The sequence below is a fragment of the Hypanus sabinus genome, chromosome 26 (genome assembly GCF_030144855.1).
Source record: "Hypanus sabinus isolate sHypSab1 chromosome 26, sHypSab1.hap1, whole genome shotgun sequence".
NCBI lineage: Eukaryota > Metazoa > Chordata > Chondrichthyes > Myliobatiformes > Dasyatidae > Hypanus > Hypanus sabinus.
Genome location: NC_082731.1, coordinates 44,870,231 through 44,897,975, shown reverse-complemented (window position 1 = coordinate 44,897,975; position 27,745 = coordinate 44,870,231). Strand labels below are relative to the sequence as shown.

At 47.5% G+C, this 27,745-nt stretch overlaps 1 protein-coding gene across 3 annotated transcripts in view; it reads right to left on the bottom strand.

Moving 5' to 3' along the window:
- Positions 1-24,782, bottom strand: part of LOC132381513 (sphingolipid delta(4)-desaturase/C4-monooxygenase DES2-like) — a 33,003-nt gene extending 8,221 nt beyond the window's left edge. The window contains exons 1-2 of one of the 3 annotated variants that reach the window (XM_059950983.1): positions 24,595-24,738; positions 12,421-12,554 (exon numbers count right to left, since the gene is read on the bottom strand). Coding sequence is in view for 1 of the 3 variants with exons in the window: in XM_059950981.1 (XP_059806964.1) it covers positions 24,595-24,676 (82 nt within the window). In the remaining 2 variants the exon portion in view is untranslated. Of the gene's footprint in view, positions 1-12,420; positions 12,555-24,594 lie in introns of all 3 variants that reach the window. The other 2 variants (XM_059950981.1, XM_059950982.1) reach the window with 2 other exon arrangements.
- Positions 24,783-27,745: the final 2,963 nt, after the last annotated feature.

Genomic DNA, 27,745 nt, shown 5'->3' with positions numbered 1-27,745 from the left:
GGCTCGCGGAGTGAAGGAGCACCTTGCACCTCCTTTGGTAGAGACGTATCTCCACCCTGCCACCAGCCAAGAAGATGACATCCATCATTAAAGACCCTTGCCATCTGGAACATTTCCATTTCACACTAATAACATCGGGGAGGGAGGTAGAGGAGCCTGAGGACCCACACCCAGTGATTTAGGAACAGCTTCTTGCCCTACACCATCAGGTTTCAAAACAGATCCATGAACACAAGAGATTCCGCAGACGCTGGAAATCCAGAGCAACACACACAAAATGCTGGAGGAGCTCAGCAGGTCAGGCAGCATCCACGGAAAGGAATAAACAGTTGACATTTTGAGTCGAGACCCTTCATCAGGTCCAAGTAAACGGTCTCGGCCTGAAACATCGGCTGTTCATTCCCCTCTGTAGACACTGCCTGACCTGCTGAATTCCTCCAGCATTTTGTGTGTGTTGACCTGTTTCAGTATTTGTCTTTTTCACTAATATTTATTTAACGTAACTTGAGTTTTTATGTCTTGCACTGTGCTACTGCCGCAAATTTCCTGACAAACGTCAGTGATATTAAACCTGATTCTGGTGCTGCCCAATTCAGCCAGCTCCATCACGAGCACCAGCCTCCCCAGTAGCCAGGACATCTTCAAGGAGCAATGCCTCAAAAAGGACCCCCACCACCCAGCACATGCCCTCTTCTCAATGCTACCATCAGGGAGGAGGGACAGGAGCCTGAAGACACACACTCAGCGATTCAGGAACAGCTTCTTCCCCTCTGCCATCAGGGAGGAGGGACAGGAGCCTGAAGACACACACTCAGCGATTCAGGAACAGCTTCTTCCCCTCTGCCATTCGATTTCTGAATGGACATTGAACCCACGAACACTTGCTCACTACTTTTTTTTCACTTTTTGCACTACTTATTTAACTTTTTATACACTCACTGTAAATTACAGTTTTTATTATTACTGCCGCCGCTAAACAAATTTCATGACACTTGCCGATGATATGAAATCCGATCCCCACACTCCCCTCAGCCCGACTCTCAGTACGCAGGACAAGGTCCCGGTCGGTGGGAACTACCAGTCATATTTTGGGAGCCTCACGAGAGTTTTTTTTTGAAATTTCCCACCATCTTCAACACTGTCACAGGATGTACAAACACTGGTCACCTGAGGAACAGAATTTGTTTTATATAGAGACACTGCGGAGTTGGCCCTGGCAGTTCCAGCTCCAGCAACCCCTGACAACCCTCATTTAACCCTAACCTAATTGCAGGACAATCTATAATGACTAATTAACCTACCCAGTACGTTTTTGGACTGTGGGAGAAAATCGAGAACCAGGGGAAAATTCACGTATTCCACGGGGAGGGCGTACAAAGACTCCTTCTAAATGACGATAGATTTGAACTCTGTACTCCGAAGCTGTAGTAACATCACACTAACCACTCCCTCAACATATAAAGGTATTCCTTAAAACCTGTTTAGCAAACTTTTGTCCAGATAAAATCTTCCACGTCTAAACCTCAAAGTTTCAATTTATGTTGTAATTGTGAAATGCAGTGTTAGAGGTGCAAGATAAATATATATTGTTATTGAGGAATTATCCAAGTTAGTACATCACATCAGTTACCAAACACCTGGCAGTGATCTGCGCTCCCTATACGTGAAGCAGAGATATCTGTACAACAGGCACCTAAAGCACCGGAGAGAGATCACAAACTCGGTCTTTGCCAATCACTACAAAGCCCCTGTGAGGAAAAGCAAGCTATTGCTGACGTCCCCAGCACCGGGGCACCGATCGGAAAGCCTCCACTTGCTCAGGAGGCCAAGGAAATCTGTCAAGTCCCTGTCAACCCTCACCAATTTTTACAGAACTTATAATCTCGTTCAGTTTTATTTCGAGATACAACGTGGAATAGGCCCTTCCAGACCAATGGGCTGCAAATCCCAGCAATCCCCTGATTTAACCCTCACCTAATCATGGGACAATTTACAATGACCAATTAACCTACTAACCAGGACTGTGGGGGGAAACTGGAGCACCTGGAGGAAACCCACATGGTCATGGGGAGAACGTTTAAACTCCTTCGATGGCGCTGGAATTAAACTCCGGAAGTCCCTGAGCTGTAAGGGCATCATGCTAACCTCTACGCCTTTGCCTTTTCTGCCCCTTATCACCTTGTACACCTCCATCGAGTCACCTCTCATCTTCCCCCTAGACAGGCATTAAAGGGTAGGGTGCGTTATCCTGACGGATTTAGATCGGGGGTTCCCAACCTTTTTTAACGATTAACCGAGGGGCCCGTGGACGCCAGGTTGGGAACCCCCGATTTAGATGAAGAAAATGGGAGGAGTTTCAACTGAACATGGAGTAGATGGGCTGAATGGCCGATTCTGAGTGTAGGAGCTGTCAGTAACCCTAGCAGTCCATTCGTTCATTATCTGCCGTGTCGTATGACATTAGAGATCATGGTCTTCCCTTGACCATGGTTCTTCTTGGCAGGAGTGGTTTGCCATTGCCTTCTTCTGGGCAGTGTCTTTACAAGACGGGTGACCCCCAGCCATTATCAATACTCTTCAGAGATTGTCTGCCTGGTGTCAGAGGTCACATAACCAGGACTTGTGATCTGCACCGGCTGCTCGTACGACCATCCACCACCTGCTCCCATGGCTTCACGTGACCCTGATCGGTGGGGGTGGTGTGGGGAGGTGGGCTAACCCGAGGGTAATCTGTGGGCTAACAGAGGGAAGGAGTGTCTTACACCTCCTTTGAGGAGGTGCATCTCCACCCCACCCAAGCCCTGCAGTAGCATTTCCAGCTGCACCTTTGACCTTCAACAATTCTTTTAAATACAGGGTTCTTGTCCTCATCTGCCCTTCAACTCCCTCTGGGTCCCCTCCTCCATCTTCTCCCATGGTCCACTCTCCTCTCCTATCAGATTCATCAACCTTCAGCCCTTTGCCTCTCCAGCCATCCACCTCCTAACTTCCCACTTCATCTCCCCTCCCTACCGTCCCCCTCACCTCCTCTGGTCAATCACCTATCAACATCTACTCCTTCCTCTCCCTCTTCTTTTTCTGGCTTCCTCCCGCTTCCTTTCCGGTCCCGACGGCCTGAAACGTTGACTGTTGTGAGATGTTGCTCCACCTACCCCGAGAGTGGCCTCGATGTGGCAAAAGAGGAGGCCGTGGTGGGGGATGTTGGAGCAGGAATGGTGATGACGATTAAAGCGGTTGGCCACCAGGAAATTCTGCTTTTGGCAAATGGACCAGAAGTCCCTGACAAGGCAGTCCCCCAATTTACGAGTTTCACCAACGTAGAGCAGGCTGCGCTGCAGGAGGAGGAATCTGACTGGAGAGGGCAGTGGACAAGAGGGAGGTGATGAGTAGATGAGAAGGGGTAAGAGAGAAGCAAGGATAGAGGATGGAAACTGAGAGACAGGGCAGGAAGGATTTGCTGGAAGTCAGAGAAATCGATGTTTTATGCTATCATAGACTGTGTCTGGCCTGTGGGGAGGGAAGATAGGGGATACAGACATGCTCACACTCACACTCTCCCAAACCAGTCAGACAGGTTTACCCGCTGATATTTTAACCAGGAGGCAAGAGCAATGATTTGTAGCTTGTTTCCCAAACAGAAGATAAAACTTGCCAAGTAGGTAAAGCAGACATCATCACCGGAGCTGTTCGCTGCACAATTAACCCAGACGCCGAGACCCTGTCCTGCCATCCAACAATGTACATAGTTCACCCATGTTAGGAATTGGTCCTCAAGACTGATTATTTTTACTTATCAAAGGTACACAGAATCTAACAGTGAAATGTGTAGTTTGTGGTAATGATCAACACGGTCCGAGATGTGCTGGACACAGCCTGTGAGGGTCAGCTCACTGCCACCATCAACACAGCTTACTAACCCTAACCCATAGGTCCTCAGACCGTGGGAGGAAACCAGAGCACCCGGAGGAAGCAGCACAGTCACGGGGAGAACGTACAGACAGTGGCGGGAATTGAACCCCGACTGTAAAGCCAGACATAGGAGATGAACTGGGCCATTCGGCCCATCAGATCTGCTTCTGATCCTTCATTTATTTATTTAGAGCCTGGGTTCCCACAGACCAATACCAAGATAGAGACACAGCGTGGTGACAGGCCCTTCCAGCCCAACGAGGCCTCGCGTCTAACTACTTTCATGTATGACTTAAACCTACGCCCTTGAGCTGTGGGAGGAAACCAGAGCACGTGGAGGAAACCAGCGCAGTCACAGGGAGAACGTACAAGCTACTTACAAGACAGCGGTGGGAAATGAACCCTGATCTACCGAACGCTTTAAAGCGTTCATGTGACTGTGCACTCCACTCCATTTCGCAGTTAGCAGATAAAACAAGCCAGACTGTTCCAGAATTTTTACAAGTCGGAAATCTACCTGGCGATGTAAGGAGCCACATTATGCCTATTTAAAAAAAAAAGTTGGGCAAATTAATTCAATTAGGAATGTCTGAAAACCATTGAAAGCAAAAATAAACAGTAAAAAAAAATTACAGGCTTCTACCCTGTTATTATCAGACTCTTGAATGGACTTTCCTTACAATGAAGATGAGCTTTAGGTCCTTGTATTCTTCCTCATTGTGGCCCTTACATAATCATAATCATTATGTGCCTTTTGTATGACATGGGCGATTGTGGTCAGAAGGTCAGGTACAGGCAGTGAGGCCAAAGTGACCAAACCCAATGTTTGGCAGATGATTTAAGTGCTAGGCTGAACTGGAAAGGATGGGCCCAGGCCCCAGAACATGCCAAAGTGACTGAACCCAATGTTTGGATGATGATTTAAGTGTTAGGCTGAATTGGAAAGGATGGGCCCAGGCCCCAGAGCATGCCAAAGTGACTGAACCCAATGTTTGGACAATGGTTTAAGTGCTAGGCCGAACTGGAAAGGACGGGCCCAGGCCCCAAGACGTATCAAGGCAACTGAACCCAATGTTTGGACGATGATTTAAGTGCTAAGCTGAACTGGAAAGGACGGGCCCAGGCCCCAGAGCCTGTCGTGGTGACTGAACCCAATGTTTGGACGATGATTTAAGTGCTAGGCTGAACTGGAAAGGACGGGCCCAGGCCCCAGAGCCTGTCGAGGTGACTGAATGCAATGTTTGGCTGACAGTTTAGGCACCAGGCCAGAAAGTCAGGGTGTTGGGGCCCGAGGTGGGGGTTGGGCCAGTTCAGCTCACTGCTCCATTCTGCACGGTACTTTTCTCAATGTTCTCTCCAGTTTCTTGCAAAACTAGTCTGTTCTTGCCCATCCCTAATTGCTCAGGAGCGTGAAGGTGAGTCACCTTCTTAAAGCAGTGCACTCGCTCCATTAGACAGAGCAATGTACTTTGAACTCCCTTAGTCACTGGAATTTAGAAGAGCAAGAGGTGATCTCACTGTTTCCCCTAGAGGGGAGAATATCTTAAATCCCTGGGTTTTTTTTTAAGAGAATAAGATGGAGCAGAATTAGGCCATTTGGTCCATCAGTTCAGCTCTGCCATCCCATCATGGCTGATTTATCATCCCTCTCAACCCCATTCTCCTGTCTTCTGCCTGTCAGCTTTGACACTCTGACTAATTGAAAACCTGTCAATCTCTACTTTAAATATACCAAATGACTTGGTTTCCGCGTCCGTCTGTGGCAATGATTTCCACAAATTCACCACCCTCTGGCTAAAGAAGATCCTAGTCATGTCTGTTCTAAAAGGACGTCCTCTTTCTAAGACTTTCGACATTCAGTAGCTTTCCACAAGATTCCCCGCACCTTGTTCTTCTAAACTCCAGCCAGTCTAGACCCAAGTGTTCCTCTTTTCATTCTCCTCTAGGACCCCTCCGATGTCAACACATACGGGGGCCCAAAGCAGCTCTCCCTAAACGCGGTCTGAGCGGTCCCTTGGCATTGCTTTCCTGATTTTGTCTTAAAATGAAGGCTAACTTCGCATTTGCCTTCCATGTGGTCTCACAATAGGTGGACTACCCAATTAAGACTACGAGAAGGAATTTGGTGCATCTTTGGAACTCTCTGCCCCGGGGGCCTGGAGAGGTGCAGTCATTTAATATAATCAGACTCATTCTAACATCTTTTCAGTTCTCAAAGGAATGCTTTGCAGAAAGTTAGAGCGCAGCAGTATTAAGGATAAGATTAGGTCACCATGCCCAATGGGCGTCTTTCTGAACTAGGGTGTCAGGGTGGAGATATGTCTCTACCAAAGGGAGTGTGAGGCGCTCATTGCTCTGGTAGTCTGCAGGTCACCCTTGAGCAAAGTGTAGCACCTGCTTATCCCCCCCCCCCCCCACCCCTCCTAATCAGGGCCACGTGAAGCCAAGGGAGCAGGTGGTGGATGGTCGTATGAGAAGCCGGTGCAGATAGACTGATTGATAGATAAATAGATACTTTATTGAACCCAAAACAAATTACCATCACAGTAGCATTACAAGTGCACAGATATACAAATATTGGAAGAGAAGTAAGAAAGAATAAAAAATGTTACTTCAAACAGGAGGGGGTCATCACTTCCCCGGTTATAGGTTGACTCATTACAGAGCCTGATGGCTGAAGGTGACGATGACCCTCTGGAACAGCACAGTTGTCTCAGTCTATTACTAAAAGTGCTCCTCTGTTCAACCAAGGTGGAACACAGAGGGCGGGAAACATTGTCCGAATTGCCAGTATTTTCCAGAGGGCCCTTTGTTCTACCACAGCCTCCAGTGGGTCCAGTTTGACTCCTACAACAGAGCCAGCCTTTCTAATCAGTTTATTAAGCATCTTGCACCCGCATGTTGATGCCCCAGCACACTGCCGCATAGAAGACTGAACTGGCTACAACAGACTGGTGGAACGTGAAGGAGAGGCCTGTATACTCCAAAGGACCTCAGACTCCTCAAGGAGTGAAGGCGACTCTGGCCCTTCTGTGTTGGTGCTCTACTCAGGTCTGTCATTCAGGTGCGCCGCCAGGTACTTGTAGGTCATCACCACGTCCACATCCTCACCGTCAATAGTAACAGGGAGCAGTGCGAGCTTAGTCTTCCTAAAGCCCATCACCACCTCATTTGTCTTACTGACGTTGAGCTGCAGATGATTCAGCTTGCACCATTTGACAAAGCCCTCCATCAGAGCTCTGCCTTTATCCTCCTGTCCTCCCTTTATGCATCCAACAATTGCTGACTCATCAGAGACTTTCTGCAGATCACAAGTCCTGGTTACGTGACCACTGACGCCAGGCAGACAATCTCTGAAGAGTATTGATAATGGCTGGGGTCACCCGTCTTTTAAAGACACTGCCCAGAAGAAGGCTATGGCAAACCACGTCTGTAGTAAAGACCATGATCATCCCTGTCATACGACACGGCACATAATGATGATGTCATAAGACATGGCACATAATGATGATGACTAAACTGACTTGAGAGTCGAAGGGCAAACTCCTAGTCCTGCCCCTTTCCTCTTGATTACATCCATAAGTCAAAAGGGATCTTTAAGTATATGTTGGTTTATTAGTCTCACATCCTGACTCAGTGAGAAGCTTTTGTTTACGGAGTTATCAGAAGAGAACCTCGCTTCTAAACAAACATATTGAAATTGGCACCGTCTATGAACCCATAAGAGCCAAAGAAAGGGAAGCCAATGGAATTCAAAGGTCAACCAAAAGTGTAGCCAATCAGGACCAAGCAGCCTGTATAAACATGAACGCTCCCGGAGTGAAAGACCAACAACTGCGCACTGAGGATGTCACCTCAACTGCTGACGAAACATCTGCAAGCTGATTGCCAAGCTCAGCAAACACCCCACATCAAACACCTCAACCAATGCTCACCAGTATCCTAAACTAACCAGTGCGTCTCAGGTAGACAAGGTACGAGGGCCATGATGAGGTACATTGGGAGATTAAGAGTCCGCTGTTTAACATAAAGGTGTCCTTTCAAGAGTCTGATAATACCGGGATAGAATGGTAGCAAGTTTTTTCAAGCTTTTGTATCTTCATGTGTTTACTGGTTATCAAAATATTAGGAAATGGAAACATAACCTCCTCACCAGGCTCTGCTATGAGAAGGCCACCTTTCATAAGCAATATACGTCCAGGGCCGGTATGATCAACCAAACAGGAACGTCGCGAAGTTCCGATTAAAGAAACATTGATTTGAGCAAACAGTGTGTAAATACTGCCCATACTCAATTAATGGTCGGCAAGAAATGACAGATTGTACACCAGCATAAAATTATAAAGGAGGTATATTTACCAATTTCAGCTTTATCAAACAGTTATTTAGGAAAAGGTTAAACCAATCCAATGTGCACATAACCGTCAGAAAACTGGGTATTCGGGGGTGTATCACTTATTCTGCATAGATACACCCGCCACATTTTCAAACCTCTCTCTCCTCCCCACCCAGGAGCCATTCATCTGGACAAAGCACTTCTTACAACAGGGACTGTCCTTCCAGAGGCATCCTCCCACCTGTCCTGCTGCACGGTTCCCACCGAAAGACCCAAAACAGTCTGTCACAAAACCCTCTCGGCCCCACGCTCTCTAAAACTTTCTCCAGGTCACACCATCCTGAATGGCTGACACCACGTTCCTAAGCTGGACAGCAGGGCTTCTTATCTTCAGCCAAAACCAAAACATTCTACCAGCAACACATTCCTTCTGCAGAAAACTGCTAAAATGAAATACCTACAGCATAGAAAATCTTAACCAGGGCATTACAGAAACAAATTCTGTTGGATTAAAAATACATGCATCATCCAATTAGAAAGCAGAAGATCTGCGTGTTTCTTCAATGGGCTGTGAGCTCATGGGTCCCATGACAACAGACAATGGGGGACCAATGGCAGAAGTAGGAACGTGAGACATTTATAGACTATAGTTTTTATTGATTCTTTTGTATTCTTTGTTCTAATGAGAATGCCTGCAAGAAAATGAATCTCAGGGTGGTGTAATATAGTGATAGGTTCTTAAGGTTGTTGTCGCCAGGGGTGGTAGTGGGGACAAGCTCCCACCACCTATTAAATGCTCCCAGTGGCCTGCATCTGACAACCAAGTCCAGCTCCCGGCCTTCACGCGTGGCTTGGCTACTAAGCCCAGCGGAACAGCTTCTACTCTCGGGAGAAGGGGCAAAGGTGTGTTATAGGCACCAGTCGCTTCTGGCAGATGGGAGTCGTCAGCCGTGGTCAGCAGCTCATCCAGGAGAGGGAAATCTCCGATCTCACTCCTCCGCTGCCTTGCGGCTGTACCCACTGACGGGGAAGGGCCGGGGAGAATCGCCGAGGGAAAAATCCGGAGCTGGAGTCGCTAAGACAAAGAGTTCAATGCCGATTGGTAACTCCTGCAACGCTGCTGGGGCCAGTCTCTGCCGTTCCTTTGGATTCTTCAGCTGTGTGGAGAGGGGCAACAGCGTGCTCGCCATATCGTACTGCCCTGGCTTGAGTATCACGTAGGCACCTGAGACGCAGCCTTCATGGTTGTCCCTGACCAACGCAGGCCGAATACATATATGTACTTCGATAATAAATTTACTTGAGCTTTGAACCTCGTGGAATCCACCCAAATGAAGGTTAGCGAATTCTAAAGAGACCAGAAAATAGCGGAAAACTCAGCCAGATACTCTGATCTTGGCGATCCATTTGCAAATAACTTATCATCATATGAGCAGACGTCATCATTTGGCCTTCACAAACTTATCAAACGGCTGACTAGTTGTCAACTACCTGAGCTAGGCATCTTCGGAATTATCTCCATCTGTCAAATACATGAAGATAAAACAATGGAAACATTTCATCAGAAGCTCCCTCAGTCCCAGATTCAAGTTTCCTGGTAACCGCGCCCATTGAATACTGTACCTGATAGGATCAGGTGACTTCTTGTTGTGGGATCTCAGTAATGAAATACCACAGAGATTAACTCACAGGCTTCGCTCTTCCCCACAGTGAGAGATGCTTTTATAAAACAACTACAAACATACTTCCCTTTCTGCCAAAAGCCACCTTTGCCAAGTTTTTAAAACTGTAATTGGGACAGAAAGTTTTTCATCCAGCAAGATGCCAAGATATGAGATGCGGGTTGAGTGGTGGCAGAGGAGTGCATTCGCAGGTCAGGCATTGGAGGGGAAATATTTTCTATGCTTGTAAGGAGCAGGTGGGGAAGGTTTTGGGATAGGAAACCTTTTTTTTAAACACACTTGCTTTTTTGTCATTCCACAAGAAAACAGCACACAGAGAACAAATTAACAAGCAGTACTGCCACAAGAAAGCACCATCCTTCATCAGGGATCCCCAGCACCAAGGCCAGGCTCTCTTCTCACTGCTGCCATTGGGAAGAAGATACAGGAGCCTCAGGACCCACACCACCAGCTTCAGGAACAGTTACTACCCCTCAGCCAACCAGTGTGGATAACTTCACTCACCCCAACACTGAACTGATTCCACACATCAGACTCCTGAACCAGTGTGGATAACTTCACTCACCCCAACACTGATCTGATTCCACACATCAGACTCCTGAACCAGTGTGGATAACTTCACTCACCCCAACACTGATCTGATTCCACACATCAGACTCCTGAACCAGTGTGGATAACTTCACTCACCCCAACACTGAACTGATTCCACACATCAGACTCCTGAACCAGTGTGGATAACTTCACTCACCCCAACACTGAACTGATTCCACACATCAGACTCTTGAACCAGTGTGGATAACTTCACTCACCCCAACACTGAAATGATTCCACACATCAGACTCTTGAACCAGTGTGGATAACTTCACTCACCCCAACACTGAACTGATTCCACACATCAGACTCTTGAACCAGTGTGGATAACTTCACTCACCCCAACACTGAACTGATTCCACACATCAGGCTCCTGAACCAGTGTGGATAACTTCATTCACCCCAACACTGAACTGATTCCACACATCATGCTCCTGAACCAGTGTGGATAACTTCACTCACCCCAACACTGAACTGATTCCACACATCAGGCTCCTGAACCAGTGTGGATAACTTCACTCACCCCAACTCTGAACTGATTCCACACATCAGACTCCTGAACCAGTGTGGATAACTTCACTCACCCCAACACTGAACTGATTCCACACATCAGACTCTTGAACCAGTGTGGATAACTTCACTCACCCCAACACTGAACTGATTCCACACATCAGACTCCTGAACCAGTGTGGATAACGTCACTCACCCCAACACTGAAATGATTCCACACATCAGACTCTTGAACCAGTGTGGATAACTTCACTCACCCCAACACTGAACTGATTCCACACATCAGACTCTTGAACCAGTGTGGATAACTTCACTCACCCCAACACTGAACTGATTCCACACATCAGACTCCTGAACCAGTGTGGATAACGTCACTCACCCCAACACTGAAATGATTCCACACATCAGACTCTTGAACCAGTGTGGATAACTTCACTCACCCCAACACTGAACTGATTCCACACATCAGACTCCTGAACCAGTGTGGATAACTTCACTCACCCCAACACTGAACTGATTCAACACATCAGGTTCCTGAACCAGTGTGGATAACTTCCCTCACACCAACACTGAACTGATTCCACACATCAGGCTCCTGAACCAGTGTGGATAACTTCACTCACCCCAACACTGAACTGATTCCACACATCAGACTCCTGAACCAGTGTGGATAACTTCACTCACCCCAACACTGAACTGATTCAACACATCAGGCTCCTGAACCAGTGTGGATAACTTCACTCACCCCAACACTGAACTGATTCCACACATCAGGCTCCTGAACCAGTGTGGATAACTTCACTCACCCCAACACTGAACTGATTCCACACATCAGGCTCCTGAACCAGTGTGGATAACTTCATTCACCCCAACACTGAACTGATTCCACACATCAGGCTCCTGAACCAGTGTGGATAACTTCACTCACCCCAACACTGAACTGATTCCACACATCAGGCTCCTGAACCAGTGTGGATAACTTCACTCACCCCAACTCTGAACTGATTCCACACATCAGACTCCTGAACCAGTGTGGATAACTTCACTCACCCCAACACTGAACTGATTCCACACATCAGACTCCTGAACCAGTGTGGATAACTTCACTCACCCCAACACTGAACTGATTCCACACATCAGGCTCCTGAACCAGTGTGGATAACTTCACTCACCCCAACACTGAACTGATTCCACACATCAGGCTCCTGAACCAGTGTGAATAACTTCACTCACATCAACATTAAACTGATTCAACACATCAGGCTTCTGAACCAGTGTGGATAACTTCATTCACCACAACAGTGAACTGATTCAACACATCAGGCTCCTGAACCAGTGTGGATAACTTCACTCACCCCAACACTGAACTGAATCCACAATCTATAGACTCACCTTCAAGGACTGGACAACTCAGGTTCTCAGAATTATTTATTATTTGTCCTCTTTTTCACATTGCGCGTCTATCAGCCTCAGTTCAGTATAGGTTTGTTTTCACATGATGTATTTCTTTGTTCTACCGTGAATTCCTGCAAAAAATTAACCCCGAGGTAGTGTATGGAAATATACTGTATAAAGTTCAGAGTAAATTTATTAGCAAAGTACATATTTGCCACCATATACAACCCTGAGTTTCATTTTCCTGTGGGCATCCTCAATAAATCTATAGTACAAAAAGCATAACAGTGAAAGGCTGCACCAACTTGGGTGTTTAACCCATGTACAAAAGACTACAATCTGCACAAGTGCAAATAGAAAAAAAGAATAATATAAATAAATAGCAATAAATATCAAAAACATCAGATGAAGAGCCCTTGAAAGTGAGTCCATAGGTTGTGAGAACATTTCAGTGATGGGGTGAGTGAAGTTATCCCCTTTGGTTCAACGGCTCAATGGTGGAACTGCTCCTGAAGCTGGTGATCTGGGTCCTGAGGCTCCTGTACCTTCTATCAGATGGCGGCAGTGAGACAGGAGCATATCCTGGGTGGTGGGACTTTGATAATAAATTCACTTTGAACATTGAGGGTTAGCACGGACGTGACTTGCCGAACGGCCTCCTCACCCTGTAGGGAATGTTCTGCTGAATTTCATTGGTGGTGGAGACAGGCAACTCTGGTCACGACGCAATGTTCCCCGGCCGCAAGGAAGGCAACCAGGAAGATGTTCAGGGAAGCACATGGTGCAGAAGGTGGAGCCACTGTCTCACACCACCCGAGAATCGGGTTTAATTCTGCCTTCGGGTGCTGTCCGTGTGGAGTCTGAAGGTTCTGGCTTCCACCTCTACAGGTCAAAGTTGCTGTGCAAAAGGTGGTTGAGAAGTTGTACAGCATGTTGACCTTCATTCTGTTCCTCGGGGTGGGACTGAACTGAGATCAAGAGCCGCGTTGTAACATTGCAGCTCTATAAAACCCCTATTAGACCGCACTTAGGGTATTGCGTTCAGTTCTGGTCAGCTCAGTATAGGGAGAATGTGGAAGCTTTAGAGAGGGCAGAGGGGAGATTTACCAGGATGCTGCCTGGTTTAAAGAACGTCTTAAGAGGGGAGGTTGAGCAAGCTGGGGATTTTCTCATTGGAGCAAAGTGGGATAAGAGATGAGCTGACAGAGGGGCACAGATCTCTATCTGTGACAGCCCAGCCTTTATCACAGAGCACATAGGAAAGGGCAAATTTTAAGGTAATTTGGGGAAAGTACAGGGGATGTCAGTGGTATAAAAGGCTTTGGTCCAGGTGTGTATAGATGGAATTACACAGAGAAACTATTCAGCATGGACTGTGTGTGTGCTGTAATGATCTACAACACTTAGAATTCATTGGTCTGTGAAGCACGGGGGACAGCAGAGTGCAGCTTTAATCAACTCTACCCCCTTGACATTTGTTTGGCTTTGTTAGAACAAAGCCCCAGAAATGGAAGAGCAGGAGGTAAATCTGTACGCCCAGCTCGAAAACCTAAAAACACTTTTTCACACCTCAGGAGGATGATCTGCCTCCTGCCTGGTGCAGGAGGGTGTGGTTAGCACCTGCTGGAGAGACTTTTGGAACTTCCTCAGTCATGCAGTATTGCCTCATAGTGACAAGCCTCCATTTACTCAGCTCTGACCCAGCCTTGGTAAACTCCCTCCATCAACACATACAGTGAGGTGTGTCATTTGTATCAACAACCAGCACAGTTTGTACGGGCTGGGGGCAGCCACGAGAATCAGTGCATTTCCGCTGTTAATACAGCATGCCCACCGCTCACTAACCCTAACCCGTACGTCTTTGGACCGTGGGAGGAAACCGGAGCACCTGGAGGAAACACATACAGTCACGGGGAGAACGTGCAAACTCCTTACAGACAGCGGGGGGAGTTGAACCCCGATCTTACGATGGCTGACACTGCAAAGCGTTACGCTACCAAGCCACCAGTTCTCCATCACAGTAAAACCAGTGTACTTCCTTCATTTCTGTCCTCTCGCCCACTTCAAAGTGGCTCTTCCTCCTTGTGCTCCAAGTTCTGGGAACGCCTTCCATAAACCCTTACAGATTTTTAAAGCTCCCTCGTACTTCTTTCCATGTGGAGTTTGCACGTTCTCCCTTTGTATCCCATGCCCAGAGGAAGCAGTGAGAAGGGGGCATGGCCTGGATGGTGGAGTCCTTGATGATGGATGCTGCTTTCTTGTGGCAGCGCTCCTTGTAAATGTGCTTTGCACGTGACGGACAGGGCCGTATCCACCGCTTTCTGTAGTCTTTTCCGTTCCTGGGCATTGCCACTTCCATACCAGGCTGTGATGCGACCAGTTAGGATGCTCTCCGCTGTGCATCTGTAGAATTTGTCAAAGTTTGTGCCGAACCAGTGCAAACTTCGAAGAAAGTACAGGTGCTGTCTTGCCTTCTTTGTGATGACGCTCACGTGCTGGTCCCTGGATGCTCTGGATTCAGCACAATGCTACCTGCACAGAGGCGTAGCATCATGTTTCACAGTGTCAGTGATGGGGGTTGAATTACCACCACCGTGCGTTTGCCCCAGATGCTCTGGCTTCCTCGTTCCGAAGCCCTACAGTGTAAATGAGTTGTACGCACGCTACGTTGGCACCAGAAACATGGCGAGTCTAGCCAGCTGTTCCCAGTGCAATCCTCGGGCTATGTTGGTCATTGACACAAAGCCTTAAGACTATAAAATGTAGGAGCAGAATTGGCACACCGAGTCTGCTCCACCATTTCATCATGGCTGATCCCTTTTCCCTCTCAGCCCCGATCTCCTGCCTTCTCCCTGACCAATCAAGACTCTATCTGCCTTTGCCTGAAATATACCCAACAACTTGGCCTCCACAACCGCCTGTGGCCGCGAATTCCAGGGAGTGGGTAAAGAAATTCCTCCTCATCTCCGTTCTAAAAGGACACCCCTCTATTCTGAGGTTGTGTCCTCTAGCCTTAGTCTCCCCCACCACAGGAAACATCCTCTCCAAATGCACCCTATCAAGGCCTTTCAATATTTGAAAGGTTTCACTGAGGTCACCCCTCATTCTTCTGAATTCCAGTGAGTAGAGGGCCAGAGCCATTAAACACTCCTCATATGAAAAGCCTTTCAATCGCAGGATCATTTTTGCGAATCTCCTCTGAACCCTCTCCAATGTCAGCTCATCCTTTTTAAGATTAGGGGCTTAAATCTGCTCACAATACTCCAAGTCAGGCCTCACCAGTGCTTTATAAAGTCTCAACATTGCTTCTATATTCTAGTCCTCTCAAAATCAATGCTAACATCACATTTGTCATCTTTACCAGGGACATTTCACAATTGCAAACGGTGCATTTTACTGTATGTTTCAATGTTCGCGAGATATAAAGTTAAAACTGCATTGTTATTGCCTTTCCAATGCCCTGTGTAATGAATTGATCTGTATGAACAGTCGCCAAGACAATTTTTTCCACTCTACCTGTCTCGCTGCATCTTCAGATCCATGTACAGGATCACACAGAGACTCAGAAGGGTTAAACAAAAATGGAAATTTTATAAACAAAAGAGACAAAGCAGGACGGTCGAACTTACAATATCTTGGATAACTCGGCCAAAACTTCACTAGGCAGTGGTCAAGACAACCAAGGTACCAAGGGGTGAGCAATGCCTCTTTAAATACACTCCAGGGCACCATGAATCTGTGCCCAGATGATAAACCCCAGAATAATTACAAGCTTACAAGTAACTATCACCAGCCTCCGTAGTATCCAGGGCATCTTCAAGGAGCGATGCCCCAAAAAAGCGGCCTCCATTGTTAAGGACCCCATCACCCAGGACATGCCCTCTTCTCATTGATACCATCAGGGAGGAGGTACAGGAGCCTGAAGACACACACTCAACGATTCAGGAACAGCTTCTTCCCCTCTGCCATCAGGGAGGAGGTACAGGAGCCTGAAGACACACACTCAATGACTCAGGAACAGCTTCTTCCCCTCTGCCATCAGGGAGGGGGTACAGGAGCCTGAAGACACACACTCAATGACTCAGGAACAGCTTCTTCCCCTCTGCCATCAGGGAGGAGGTACAGGAGCTTGAAAACACACACTCAATGATTCAGGAACAGCTTCTTCCCCTCTGCTATCAGATTTCTGAATGGACATTAAACCCATGAACACAACCTCACTACTTTTTAATTTCTGTTTTTACTTTACTTATTTAATTTAACTAATATATATATATATATATACACACACACATACAGTAGAGGGAGAGGGAGACTGATCTGATGTTGCAACCTTCAGTGCTGCTTCTCCAAGGCACAGATGCAATATAGAAAGTATTAACGTCACCAGCAAACAAGAGAAAATCTGCAGATGCTGGAAATCTGAGCAACACACACACAAAATGCTGGAGGAACTCAGCAGGCCAGACAGCATCTATGGGAAAAAGTACAGTCGAAGTTTTCTGGCTGAAACCCTTTGGCAGTACATTTTCAACAACTTCAACAACAACAACCAGCCTTCAGATGTGAGTGTTGATTGTAGATTGAAGTTAAAATGCAGCTCGGACCAATGGTCTTCCCGAAGCTGCATTTTAGAGTCCGTTGCAGACCAGGTAACACCCATTTGACTGACATGTCTGCATGTGCATGAATGCAATCTACACCCCATTGTAGGAATACACTTAGGCTACGTCCACATTAAACCGGATAATTTTGAAAACGTCGGTTTCATGTAAAAACAACAGGCGTCCACACTATGCGTTTTAAAAAATATCTCTGTCCACATTGAAGGCATATTTTGGCGAATCTCCTCCTACTACGTATACACAGGACACATCTACCGAAAACAAGGAACATGTTTGGTGTTGAATCTCACTGTGAAAGACGGTGCGTGTTTGTGTAGTTACAGACTAGAAAAACTTAAACAATCGACAATAGGTGCAGAAGTAGACCATTTGGCCCTTCGAGTCTGCACCGCCATTTGAGATCATGGCTGATCATCTACTATCAATACCCGGTTCCTGCCTTGTCCCCATATTCCTTGATTCCCCTATCCATAAGATATCTATCTAGCTGCTTCTTGAAAGCATCCAGAGAATTGGCCTCCATTACCGTCTGAGGCAGTGCATTCCAGACCCCGACAACTCTCTGGGAGAAGAAGTTTTTCTTTAACTCTGTCCTAAATGACCTACCCTTTATTCTCAAACCATGCCCTCTGGTACTTGACTCTCCCAGCATCTGGAACATATTTCCTGCCTCTATCTTGTCCAATCCATTAATAATCTTATATGTTTCAATCAGATCCCCTCTCAATCTCCTTAATTCCAGCGTGTGCAAGCCCAGTCTCTCTAACCTCTCTGCATAAGGCAGTCCAGACATCCCAGGAATTAACCTCGTGAATCTACGCTGCACTTCCTCTACAGCCAGGATGTCCTTCCTTAACCCTGGAGACCAAAAGTGTACACAATACTCCAGGTGTGGTCTCACCAGGGCTCTGTACAAATGCAAGAGGATTTCCTTGCTCTTGTACTAAATTCCCTTTGTAATAAAGGCCAACATTCCATTAGCCTTCTTCACTGCCTGCTGCACCTGCTCATTCACCTTCAGTGACTGATGAACAAGGACTCCTAGATCTCTTTGTATTTCTCCCTTACCTAACTCTACACCGTTCAGATAATAATCTGCCTTCCTGTTCTTACTCCCAAAGTGGATAACCTCTCACTTATTCACATTAAACGTCATCTGCCAAGTATCTGCCCACTCACCCAGCCTATCCAAGTCACCCTGAATTCTCCTAACATCCTCATCACGTCACACTGCCACCCAGCTTAGTATCATCAGCAAATTTGCTGATGTTATTCTCAATGCCTTCATCTAAATTGTTGATGTAAATTGTAAACAGCTGTGGTCCCAATACCGATCCCTGTGGCACCCCACTAGTCACCACCTGCCATTCCGAGAAACACCCATTCACTGCTACCCTTTGCTTTCTATCTGCCCACCAGTTTTCTATCCATGTCAATGTCTTCCCCCCCGATGCCCTGAGCTTTGATTTTACCCACCAATCTCCTATGTGGGACCTTATCAAATGCCTTCTGAAAATTGAGGTACACTACATCCACTGGATCTCCCCCGTCTAAATCACTGGTTACATCCTCGAACAACTCCAACAGATTAGTCAAGCATGATTTACCCTTGGTAAATCCATGCTGGCTCGGTCCAATCCTATCACTGTTATCGATATGCCACTATTTCATCCTTAATAATGGACTCTAGCATCTTCCCCACTACTGATGTTAGGCTGACAGGTCGATAGTTCTCTGTTTTCTCCCTCCCTCCTTTCTTAAAAAGTGGGATAACATTAACCATTCTCCAATCCTCAGGACAGGCAGCTGTTAGCTCTTGTGCAGGAGGACTTAAAACTAAAAGAAAAACAAATACTGGAGCGTATGGAGGCAACCGACAGGGAGTTCACGGACAGATTGACCCGGCTGACGACGAACATTGAAAAACTGACTAACTTTGTTGCATTAATAAAGCCCCTTGTTAAATGTGTAAAACATGTCTGCGTCAGTGTTATCTTGTATTTCCATACAATGTTACTTTAGGCTGTTACACATCTATTGTCAGAGAAGTACTCGCATTAATAAGTAAACCACCTTCGTACGAGCAAGGACAGAAAACAGGGCAAAGTGAGTATACTTATTTATTCAGTAAGTTATGGGTCAAAGTATTTGGTGAGTACATTTCTAACTCTTCTGGTTTCAGTCTCGTTGCCATCTGTTCTGAAATTGTTGGGTTGTGTGGGGGGTTGTGGTCAAGAAAACAATGAAATGGCACGCTGCCGTCTGATAGCATTTTCAGATTTCTCCAGTTACCCCGTCCACACTGATCTGCCTGAGCGGCGTTTTCAAAATTACACACCCTGGAGAGCGTTTCTGAAATGCTCCGGTTTTGGGGTTCGAAAACGCCATTTTAGTGTGGACAGAGGGTAAAAATGAAGAGAAAAAGCTTTGGTTACAGATTTATCCGGTGTAGTGTGGATGTAGCCTTAGAGTAAATTGCGAACCAGGATACACCCAATTGACCTGATACGACTGCATTGGCATGAATGCAATCAACATCCCATTGCATGGCTCTGAGACCATAGTAATTAACACTCATTGTGGGAAGACCCAGGAATCTGGTAAATGACATGCAAATCAAAAGAAACATTATGAGAGCATTGTAACTATAGACATTGCCCTATAACCTTTGTTCTTTACCATGTAAAATGTGCTGTAATGTTGGGTCTCTCTCGTGACTCCAATGGCTGTCAGCCCATGTGCGTCCTAAGTAAAGACTCTTAATACGTACCGGCTGTGTTTCTCCGGTGACTGTGTTTATAGTCACAACGTTAACCAACTGGAAACTGATTCAATTCTTCAATTCCCCATTGAGTTGATCCTTAACTAACTAGCAAAACACCATTATCACCATCCAGTAAACTAATAAAGTGCTCCCGCACCATCTTGTGTCTGCAGCGCAGGATGGTGGCGCGTGGCCAAGTGGTTAAGGCTTTGGGCTAGCGATCTGAAGGTCGTTAGTTCGAGCCCCAGCCAAGGCAGAGTGCGTGTCCTTGAGCAAGGCACTTAACCACACATTGCTCCTGCACGCTTATAGCCTGGTGGCAGCAGTTGGTCCAGTATGGACAAGACAAGACAAGGAATGTCCCTCAGCACACAATATCTGTGTTGTCCTTAATGCCAATTTAAATGCCAGCACATGGTCTGTATCTCTCCACTTCCTGCCTGTTCATACGTCGGTCTATATGCCTCTTAAACATAACTAGTGTTTCTGCTTCTACCATTTCCCCAGTAGCCTGTTCCAGTCACCCACACCCTCCGCATTAAAGAATACAAATCCTGTTTCAAACTTTCCCCTTCCCACCTTAAACCTATGTTTTCTAGTATCTGATATTTCTATTCTGGGAAAAAGTCTCTGGCTGCTTACCCTGTAGCCTCTCATAGTTTTATCAGCATAAGGCATAGAAGCAGAATTAGGCCATTTGGCCCATGCTCATCATGGCCAATTTATCCCTTTCGATCTCATTCTCCTGCCACCTCCTCATAACCATTGACACCCTGACTAATCAAGAACCTCCACTTTAATATACCGGACGACTTGACCTCCACAACCGTCTGTGGCAATGAGCTCCACAAATTCTCCTCTGACTCAAGGGACATCTTTCTATTCTGAGGCCGTGCCCTCTGGTCCGAGACTTGACCACTGCTGGAGACGTCCTGAACATGAGGAAGTCTGCAGATGCTGGAAATACAAAACAACACACACACAAAGTGCTGGAGGAACTCAGCAGGTCAGGCAGCATCTAATAGCCGACATTTTGGACTGAGAGCTGAGGAAGGACTTGAAGAAGGGTCTTGGCTGAAACAGGTCCATAGACGCTGCCTGACCTGCTGAGTTCCTCCACCCTTCTGTGTGTGTTGCATTGGCAACACCATCTCCATGTCCATTCTTTCCAGGCCTTTCAATATTTGATTTGGTTTCAATGAGCATCTATTCTGTCATGTCTGAACTCACGCTCTGATAATCCAGAGAAAACTACTCCAAGTTTGTCCAATCTCTCCTCATAACTAATATTCTCCAGTCCATCCCTTCAATGCCTCTGTAAAAACAACACATCTTTCCTTTTACAGACAGACATACTTTATTGATCCCGCGGGAAACTGGATTTCATTACAGCCACACCAACCAAGAATAGTGAAGAAATATAGCAATATAAAACCATAAATAATTCAATAATAAGTAAATTACTCCAAGTGGAAATAAGTCCAGGACCAGCCTATTGGCTCAGGGTGTCCGAGGGAGGAGTTGTAAAGTTTGATGGCCGCAGGAAGGAATGACTTCCTATGACACTCAGTGTTACATCACAGTGGAATGAGTCTGGCTGAATGTACTCCTGTGCCTAACCAGTACATTATGGAGTGGATGGGAGTCATTGTCCAAGATGGCATGCAACTTGGACAGCATCCTCTTTTCAGACACCACCGTCAGAGAGTCCATTTCCACCCCCACAACGTCACTGGCCTTTCGAATGAGTTTGTTGATTCTGTTGGTGTCTGCTTTGATTGCAACTGTGAAAATTTGTCAAAGTAAGAGCCATGGAAGACTATCCCAATTCCAGCAAGTTTCAGGAGACGACACACTTTGAGGGTTGTGCACTGTCCTGGTCTCCTGGCTACAGGAAGAGTATCGCAAGCTGGACCTGGCGCAGGGAAGATTCACTAGGGTATTTCCAGGCTGCAGGGCTTGAGTTACGAGGAGAAATTGGAGAAATTGGAACTCTTTCCCCTGGAGTGTAAAAGACTGAGGGGTGACCTTCCAGAGGTTTATAAAACCATGAGGGACACAGATTAGATGGACAGTCACAGTCTATTCCCTAGGGGAATGGACTCAAAAGCTGGAGGGCATAGGCTTAAGGTGAAAGATTTAAAAGAGAAATTGTTCACACAGACTGGGGCGGGTACATGGAACATATTGCTGGAGAAAGTGGTCATCATCATTATGTTTTGTGTTATATGATGTCATTATTGGTGGCATCCGTTAGTCACGCGAGACCATGGATCTGCGTCCCCTCCAGGGCGCAGGCCTGGGCAGGGTTGTATGGGAGACCGGCAGTTACCCAAGCAGCAAGTCTCCCCTCTCCATGCCAACAATGTTGTCCAAGGGAAGGGCAAGGGCCGATACAGCTCGGCACCGGTGACGTCGCAGGAGTTGCCAGAGCGAGGTTGAAGGCAACGTGGGACTGCCTTAGGGACTCCAGCTCCGGATTTGTCCTCGGGGTTTACTCCCGAAGCCTTTCCCATGAGTGGGTATGGCCGCAAGGCAGCATAGGTTTGAAATCAGAGTTTTCCCTCTCTTAGATGGACTGCCTTCCCAGGCTGTCGAGCTCTATCTACCCGATATGCTGTCATATGACACAGGTGATCATGGTCCATGATTGTTCTTGGCAAGTTTTTCTACAGAAGTGGTTCCCCATTGCCTTCTTCTGGGCAGTGTCTTTACAAGATGGGTGACCCCAGCCATTATCAATACTCTTCAGAGATTGTCTGCCTGGTGTCAGTGGTCACATAACCAGGACTCGTGATCTGCACCGGCTGCTCGTACGACCATCCACCACCTGCCCCCATGGCTTCACATGACCCTGATTGGGGGCTAAGCAGGTGCTACACCTCGCCCGAGGGTGACCTGCAGGCTAGAGGAGGGAAGGAGCTCCTTACCCCTCCTTTGGTAGAGACGTATCTCCACTTCGCCACCCGATATGAGGTGACAGATGTGCATACAATTACAACATTTAAAGCGATTAAGGTACGTGGATCGGAAGGTCTAGAGGGGTATGGGCCAATTGTAGACAAATGGAACTAATTTGGATAGATACGCTGTCTGTATGGGCTTTGTACGTTCGCCCCGTGCCTCCCCCAGGTGCCTTGGATTCCTCCCACAGTTCAGCGATGTCCCGGTTGGTAGGTTGATTGGCCATTGTAAATTGTCCCGTGATTGGGGTAGGGTTAAAATGGAGGGATTACTGGGCAGTGGGGCTCGAATGGGCGAAAGGGCCTAATCTGTGCTGTATGCCAGTAAATGAATAAATCAATATCTTGAGCAGTATAGCTGAGTTGGGCTGAGGAACCTATTTCCGTATCACTGGGGTTCCTGAAGTTGGGAATGCAGCGACAAGTTCTTTCCCCTGAGGGGATTCCCCACAATCCTTTAGGGCAAGAGCTGAGAACATGGCCCACCCTGTCAAGTCAAGTCATTTTTATTGTCATTTCGACCATAAGCTGCTGGTACAGTACACAGTAAAAACAAAACAATGTTCCTCCAGGACCATAGTGCTACATGGAACAACACAAAACTACACTAGACTAAGTGAAACGACACAAAACTACACTCGACTACATGAAACAACACAAAATTACACTAGACTACGTGAAACAACACAAAACTACACTCGACTACATGAAACAACACAAAATTACACTAGACTACGTGAAACTACACAAAACTACACTAGACTACATGAAACAACACAAAATTACACTAGACTACCTGAAACAACACAAAACTACACTAGACTACGTGAAACAACACAAAACTACACTAGATTCTAGACCTACACGGGACTACATAAAGTGCACAAAACAGTGCAAGACAGTACAATAGTTAATAAACAAGAGAGGCGGTGAGAGGCACAGTAAAGGTAAATTACAATATAATAATAAATTATGTGAACGTAAACAATGTTCTGGCTATCTGTGGTGCTGAACTATTCCTTCAGGAGGGGAGAGGCCCCTGCCTCCCCGGGCTGCACAGCAGAAACCACCTCCCTCCGGAGGGTGGTCAGGGTTAGGGAAGTATTCCGCCTCCCAGTCAGGTTTGACAGAGGGGTACTTTCTGCCCATTCACCAATCACCACACACACAAAACCGGTTTCACCTCCCCAAGGGGCAAGGTAGTGGGCGATTAGCGCGATCCCTTTAGAGCCAGTGATCTCCATTCGGGGTTCGATCCCCGGCTCCGCTTCTCTCCCACATGCCAGGTAGGAGGTTAGGGTTAGTGCGTTGCGGGCACCCAGTTCGGGCGTTCAACCAGAGTACAGAAGACAGCAAATTGTGCAAATACAAAAAGAAGAAATAAAGAAACAATAAATATCAGGAGTCCTTGCCATTTGGTTGTGGGAACAGTTTTGTGGAGATTTCAATCACACTTTAACTGGACAGTTGACCATGGCCACGGGCGAGCGCACCAGCCCCGCACCTTCTGGTTAAACACACGCCCCCTGGCGTCGTGAAGGTGGCATTGCACGCTATCTGCTGCCTCAATAGACTCGCTTTTCTGATCGGGCAACCTGCGCGTGTTTCATGCGCGGCTTTTATTTTCAAACCGGTGAACGTTTTTAAAGTCAAAACGTCCTCAAGCAGCACTATCAATGCGCGGGGAAAGTTCAGATTTGCAAGCACGTGATAAAGACCTTCGGAAATAATACGCCACTAGGAATGTTAAGCAGCGTAGCAAAGTTGAATTTGTACAAGAGAAAGGTGAAGTTTGAGAAAGTTTCGCCGCGGAAGTTACCTAGAATTTCCTTTCTCCTATTCGTGTGCGGCTGCTCCGTGTAAACCCACTCAAAATCTGCACTTAACGCCTTGTTACCCATTTCTGCCGTGTAATTCAGAGCGTCGCGCAACTTAATTCATATCCGATGTCGTCTTTCAGTCAATGGCGAGATTGGGACGGCACCTCCTGTCATTTTATAGAGCTACCTGACTGTAGTCGTCATCTCTGACTCAAAACTCCTCCCTGTTTCACAGGGTGCGACCTCACTGTCAACATGGGTTTGAAATTGTTTAAAACCTGAATGATATAAAGTATTAAAATCGGATGAGAAACTGTTTGAAAGTGTTAATGTCGCCGGATTTTTGAATGTGCGTTTCTGTCAAATATAAATAAGCGGAAGTCTGGAAGACACACAAAATGAACTCAGCGGGTCAGTCAGCATCTACGGAGAGAGGAATACACAGCGTTGCGGGACGAGATCCCTCAAAAGGAGTGGAAAAGATGGGGAAGATGCCAGAATAAAAAAAGATGGTGAGGGGAGGGGGAGGTGGCTGGCTGGAAGGTGATGGGTGAAGCCAGGTGGGTGGGAAAGGTCGAGGACTGGAGAGGAAGGAATCTGACAGGAGAGGAGAGTGGACTAGAGGAGAAAGGGAAGGAGGAGGAGGGCCCTCCCCTCTTCTCCTACTCCTCCCTCTGGCCCCTTACCTCTCCGCACCTGCCTCGCACCTCCTTCCCTTTACTCTCCTCTCCTATCAGGTTCCTTCCCCTCATGGCGGCCGTACCTGGCGCAGGTGTGGCCGGTGCCCCGTTCCCCCAGCTCTGGGGGTCAGCCGGGCAGTGTCTGGACTGGACGGAGAGGTCACGACGCGCAAGACCCTGGGGCAAGAACGAACCCGATGCCCCTCTCACCCTGACGACCACCTTCGTGCACGGCCGTCTCAAGCCCTCACACGCGAGGACCAGGCACCACTGGGTGCTGTGACCACTGGGTGCTGGGTCCCGGGAGCTGTGCCTGGCCCCGTTGCCTCACACCGTCCCAGCAGCGCTACCTTTCCTTGCTGGAAAAGTTCTTCTGGACCGACACCTTGGACCGCAGGTCACCGTGGGTCGTTCTGCAGAACCTGCTCACTGTCCGGCGGTGAGAGGGACCCTGGCGGTAATGCCCGGACAGTCCAGGTATTCCCGAGAATGCCTGTGAGAAAATGTCTCTCGAGGTGACACACCGCTGAAGCGTTCTTTGATAATAAATTTACTTTCAACCGTTGAACTTTTGCGATGATTGCGGTGGGGATGAGAAGTTTGTTCGCCTCTTGGTGGCCTGTGGGTTTGTGGGGAAAGACCCAAGGACCCGCGTCCCGGTTCATCGGGGGCTGCTCCGTGGCAGAGGGCCCGATCCTCACCACATTCTACAGGGCATCCTGAGGTCGGATCGCAAGACCCTGCAGCCGATAGTGAGGTCAGATGAGAAGATCATTACAGACACTTACACCCCCTGTGGTGAAGTACAGATACCTACGCCCCCCCCCCCCCCCCCGCTGACCGCTCCTGTGGCTCCTCCCACTGACCCCGGTATAAAGGCGATTGGGGCCTGAGCCCGGCCTCTCAGTCTCCAGGATGTAGTATGGTGGTCAACCACTGCTTGTTCCTTCTACCAGTCAATAAAAGCCAATACCTTGCTTTTACGTCTCAGAGTGAGTTATTGACGGTGCATCAACACCATACACTGCACCCACAAGGCAAACAGCATTATGAAGGACCCTACACACCCCTCACACAAACTCTTCTCCCTCCTGCCATCTGGGAAAAGGCACCGAAGCATTCGGGCTCTCACGACCAGACTATGTAACAGCTTCTTACCCCAAGCTATCAGACTCCTCGATACCCAGAGTCTAGACTGACATCAACTCACACACACACACACACACACACACACACACACACACGCACTCACTCACACACACACACACACACACTCACTCACACAAACACACACTCTCTCACACACACACTCACACACACACTCACTCTCACACACACACACTCACTCACACACACACTCACTCACACAAACACACACACACTCACACAAACACACACTCTCTCACACACACACACTCACTCTCACACACACACACTCACTCACTCACACACACACTCACACACACACACTCACTCGCACACACACTCACTCGCACACACACTCACTCTCACTCACACACACACACACTCACTCACACACACACTCACTCACACACACACTCACACACACTCACACACACACACTCACTCTCACACACACACACTCACACACACACTCACTCACTCTCACACACACACACTCACTCACACACACACTCACTCTCACACACACTCACTCACACGCACTCACACACACTCACTCACACACACACTCACTCACACACACACACACTCACACACACACACTCACACTCACACACACACTCACATACACACTCACACACACTCACTCACACTCACACACTCACTCACACTCACAGACACACACTCACACACACACTCACACACACACTCACTCACTCACTCACACTTACACACACTCACACACACACTTACACACACACTCACTCACACACACTCACACTCACTCACACACACACACTCACACACACACACTCACACACACACTCACACACACACACTCACTCACACACACACTCACACACACACACACTCACACACACACTCACACTCACACTCACTCACACACACTCACACACACACTCACTTACACACACACACACTCACACACACACTCACTCACACACACACACACACACACACACACACACACACACACACACACACACACACACAGAGGTTTGCCAATCTACTCTGGGTGGGGGACTTCAGTGTACCACCACAGACCGAGCTGGTCAAGTCCTACTGGACAGAGCTACTAGACTGGGACTACAGCAGGCGGTCAGGGAGCCAACAAGAGGGAAAAACACAGTTGACCTCATTCCCAACAACCTGCCTGCCCCAAAGCATCTGTCCATGACAGCCTTGGTAGAGGTGACCACCACACGGTATGTGTGGAGACTAAATACTGTCTCCACGTTGAGGAAGCCCTCCACTGCATTGTGTGACACTACCGCCGTGCTAAACAGGACAGGCTTCAAACAGATCT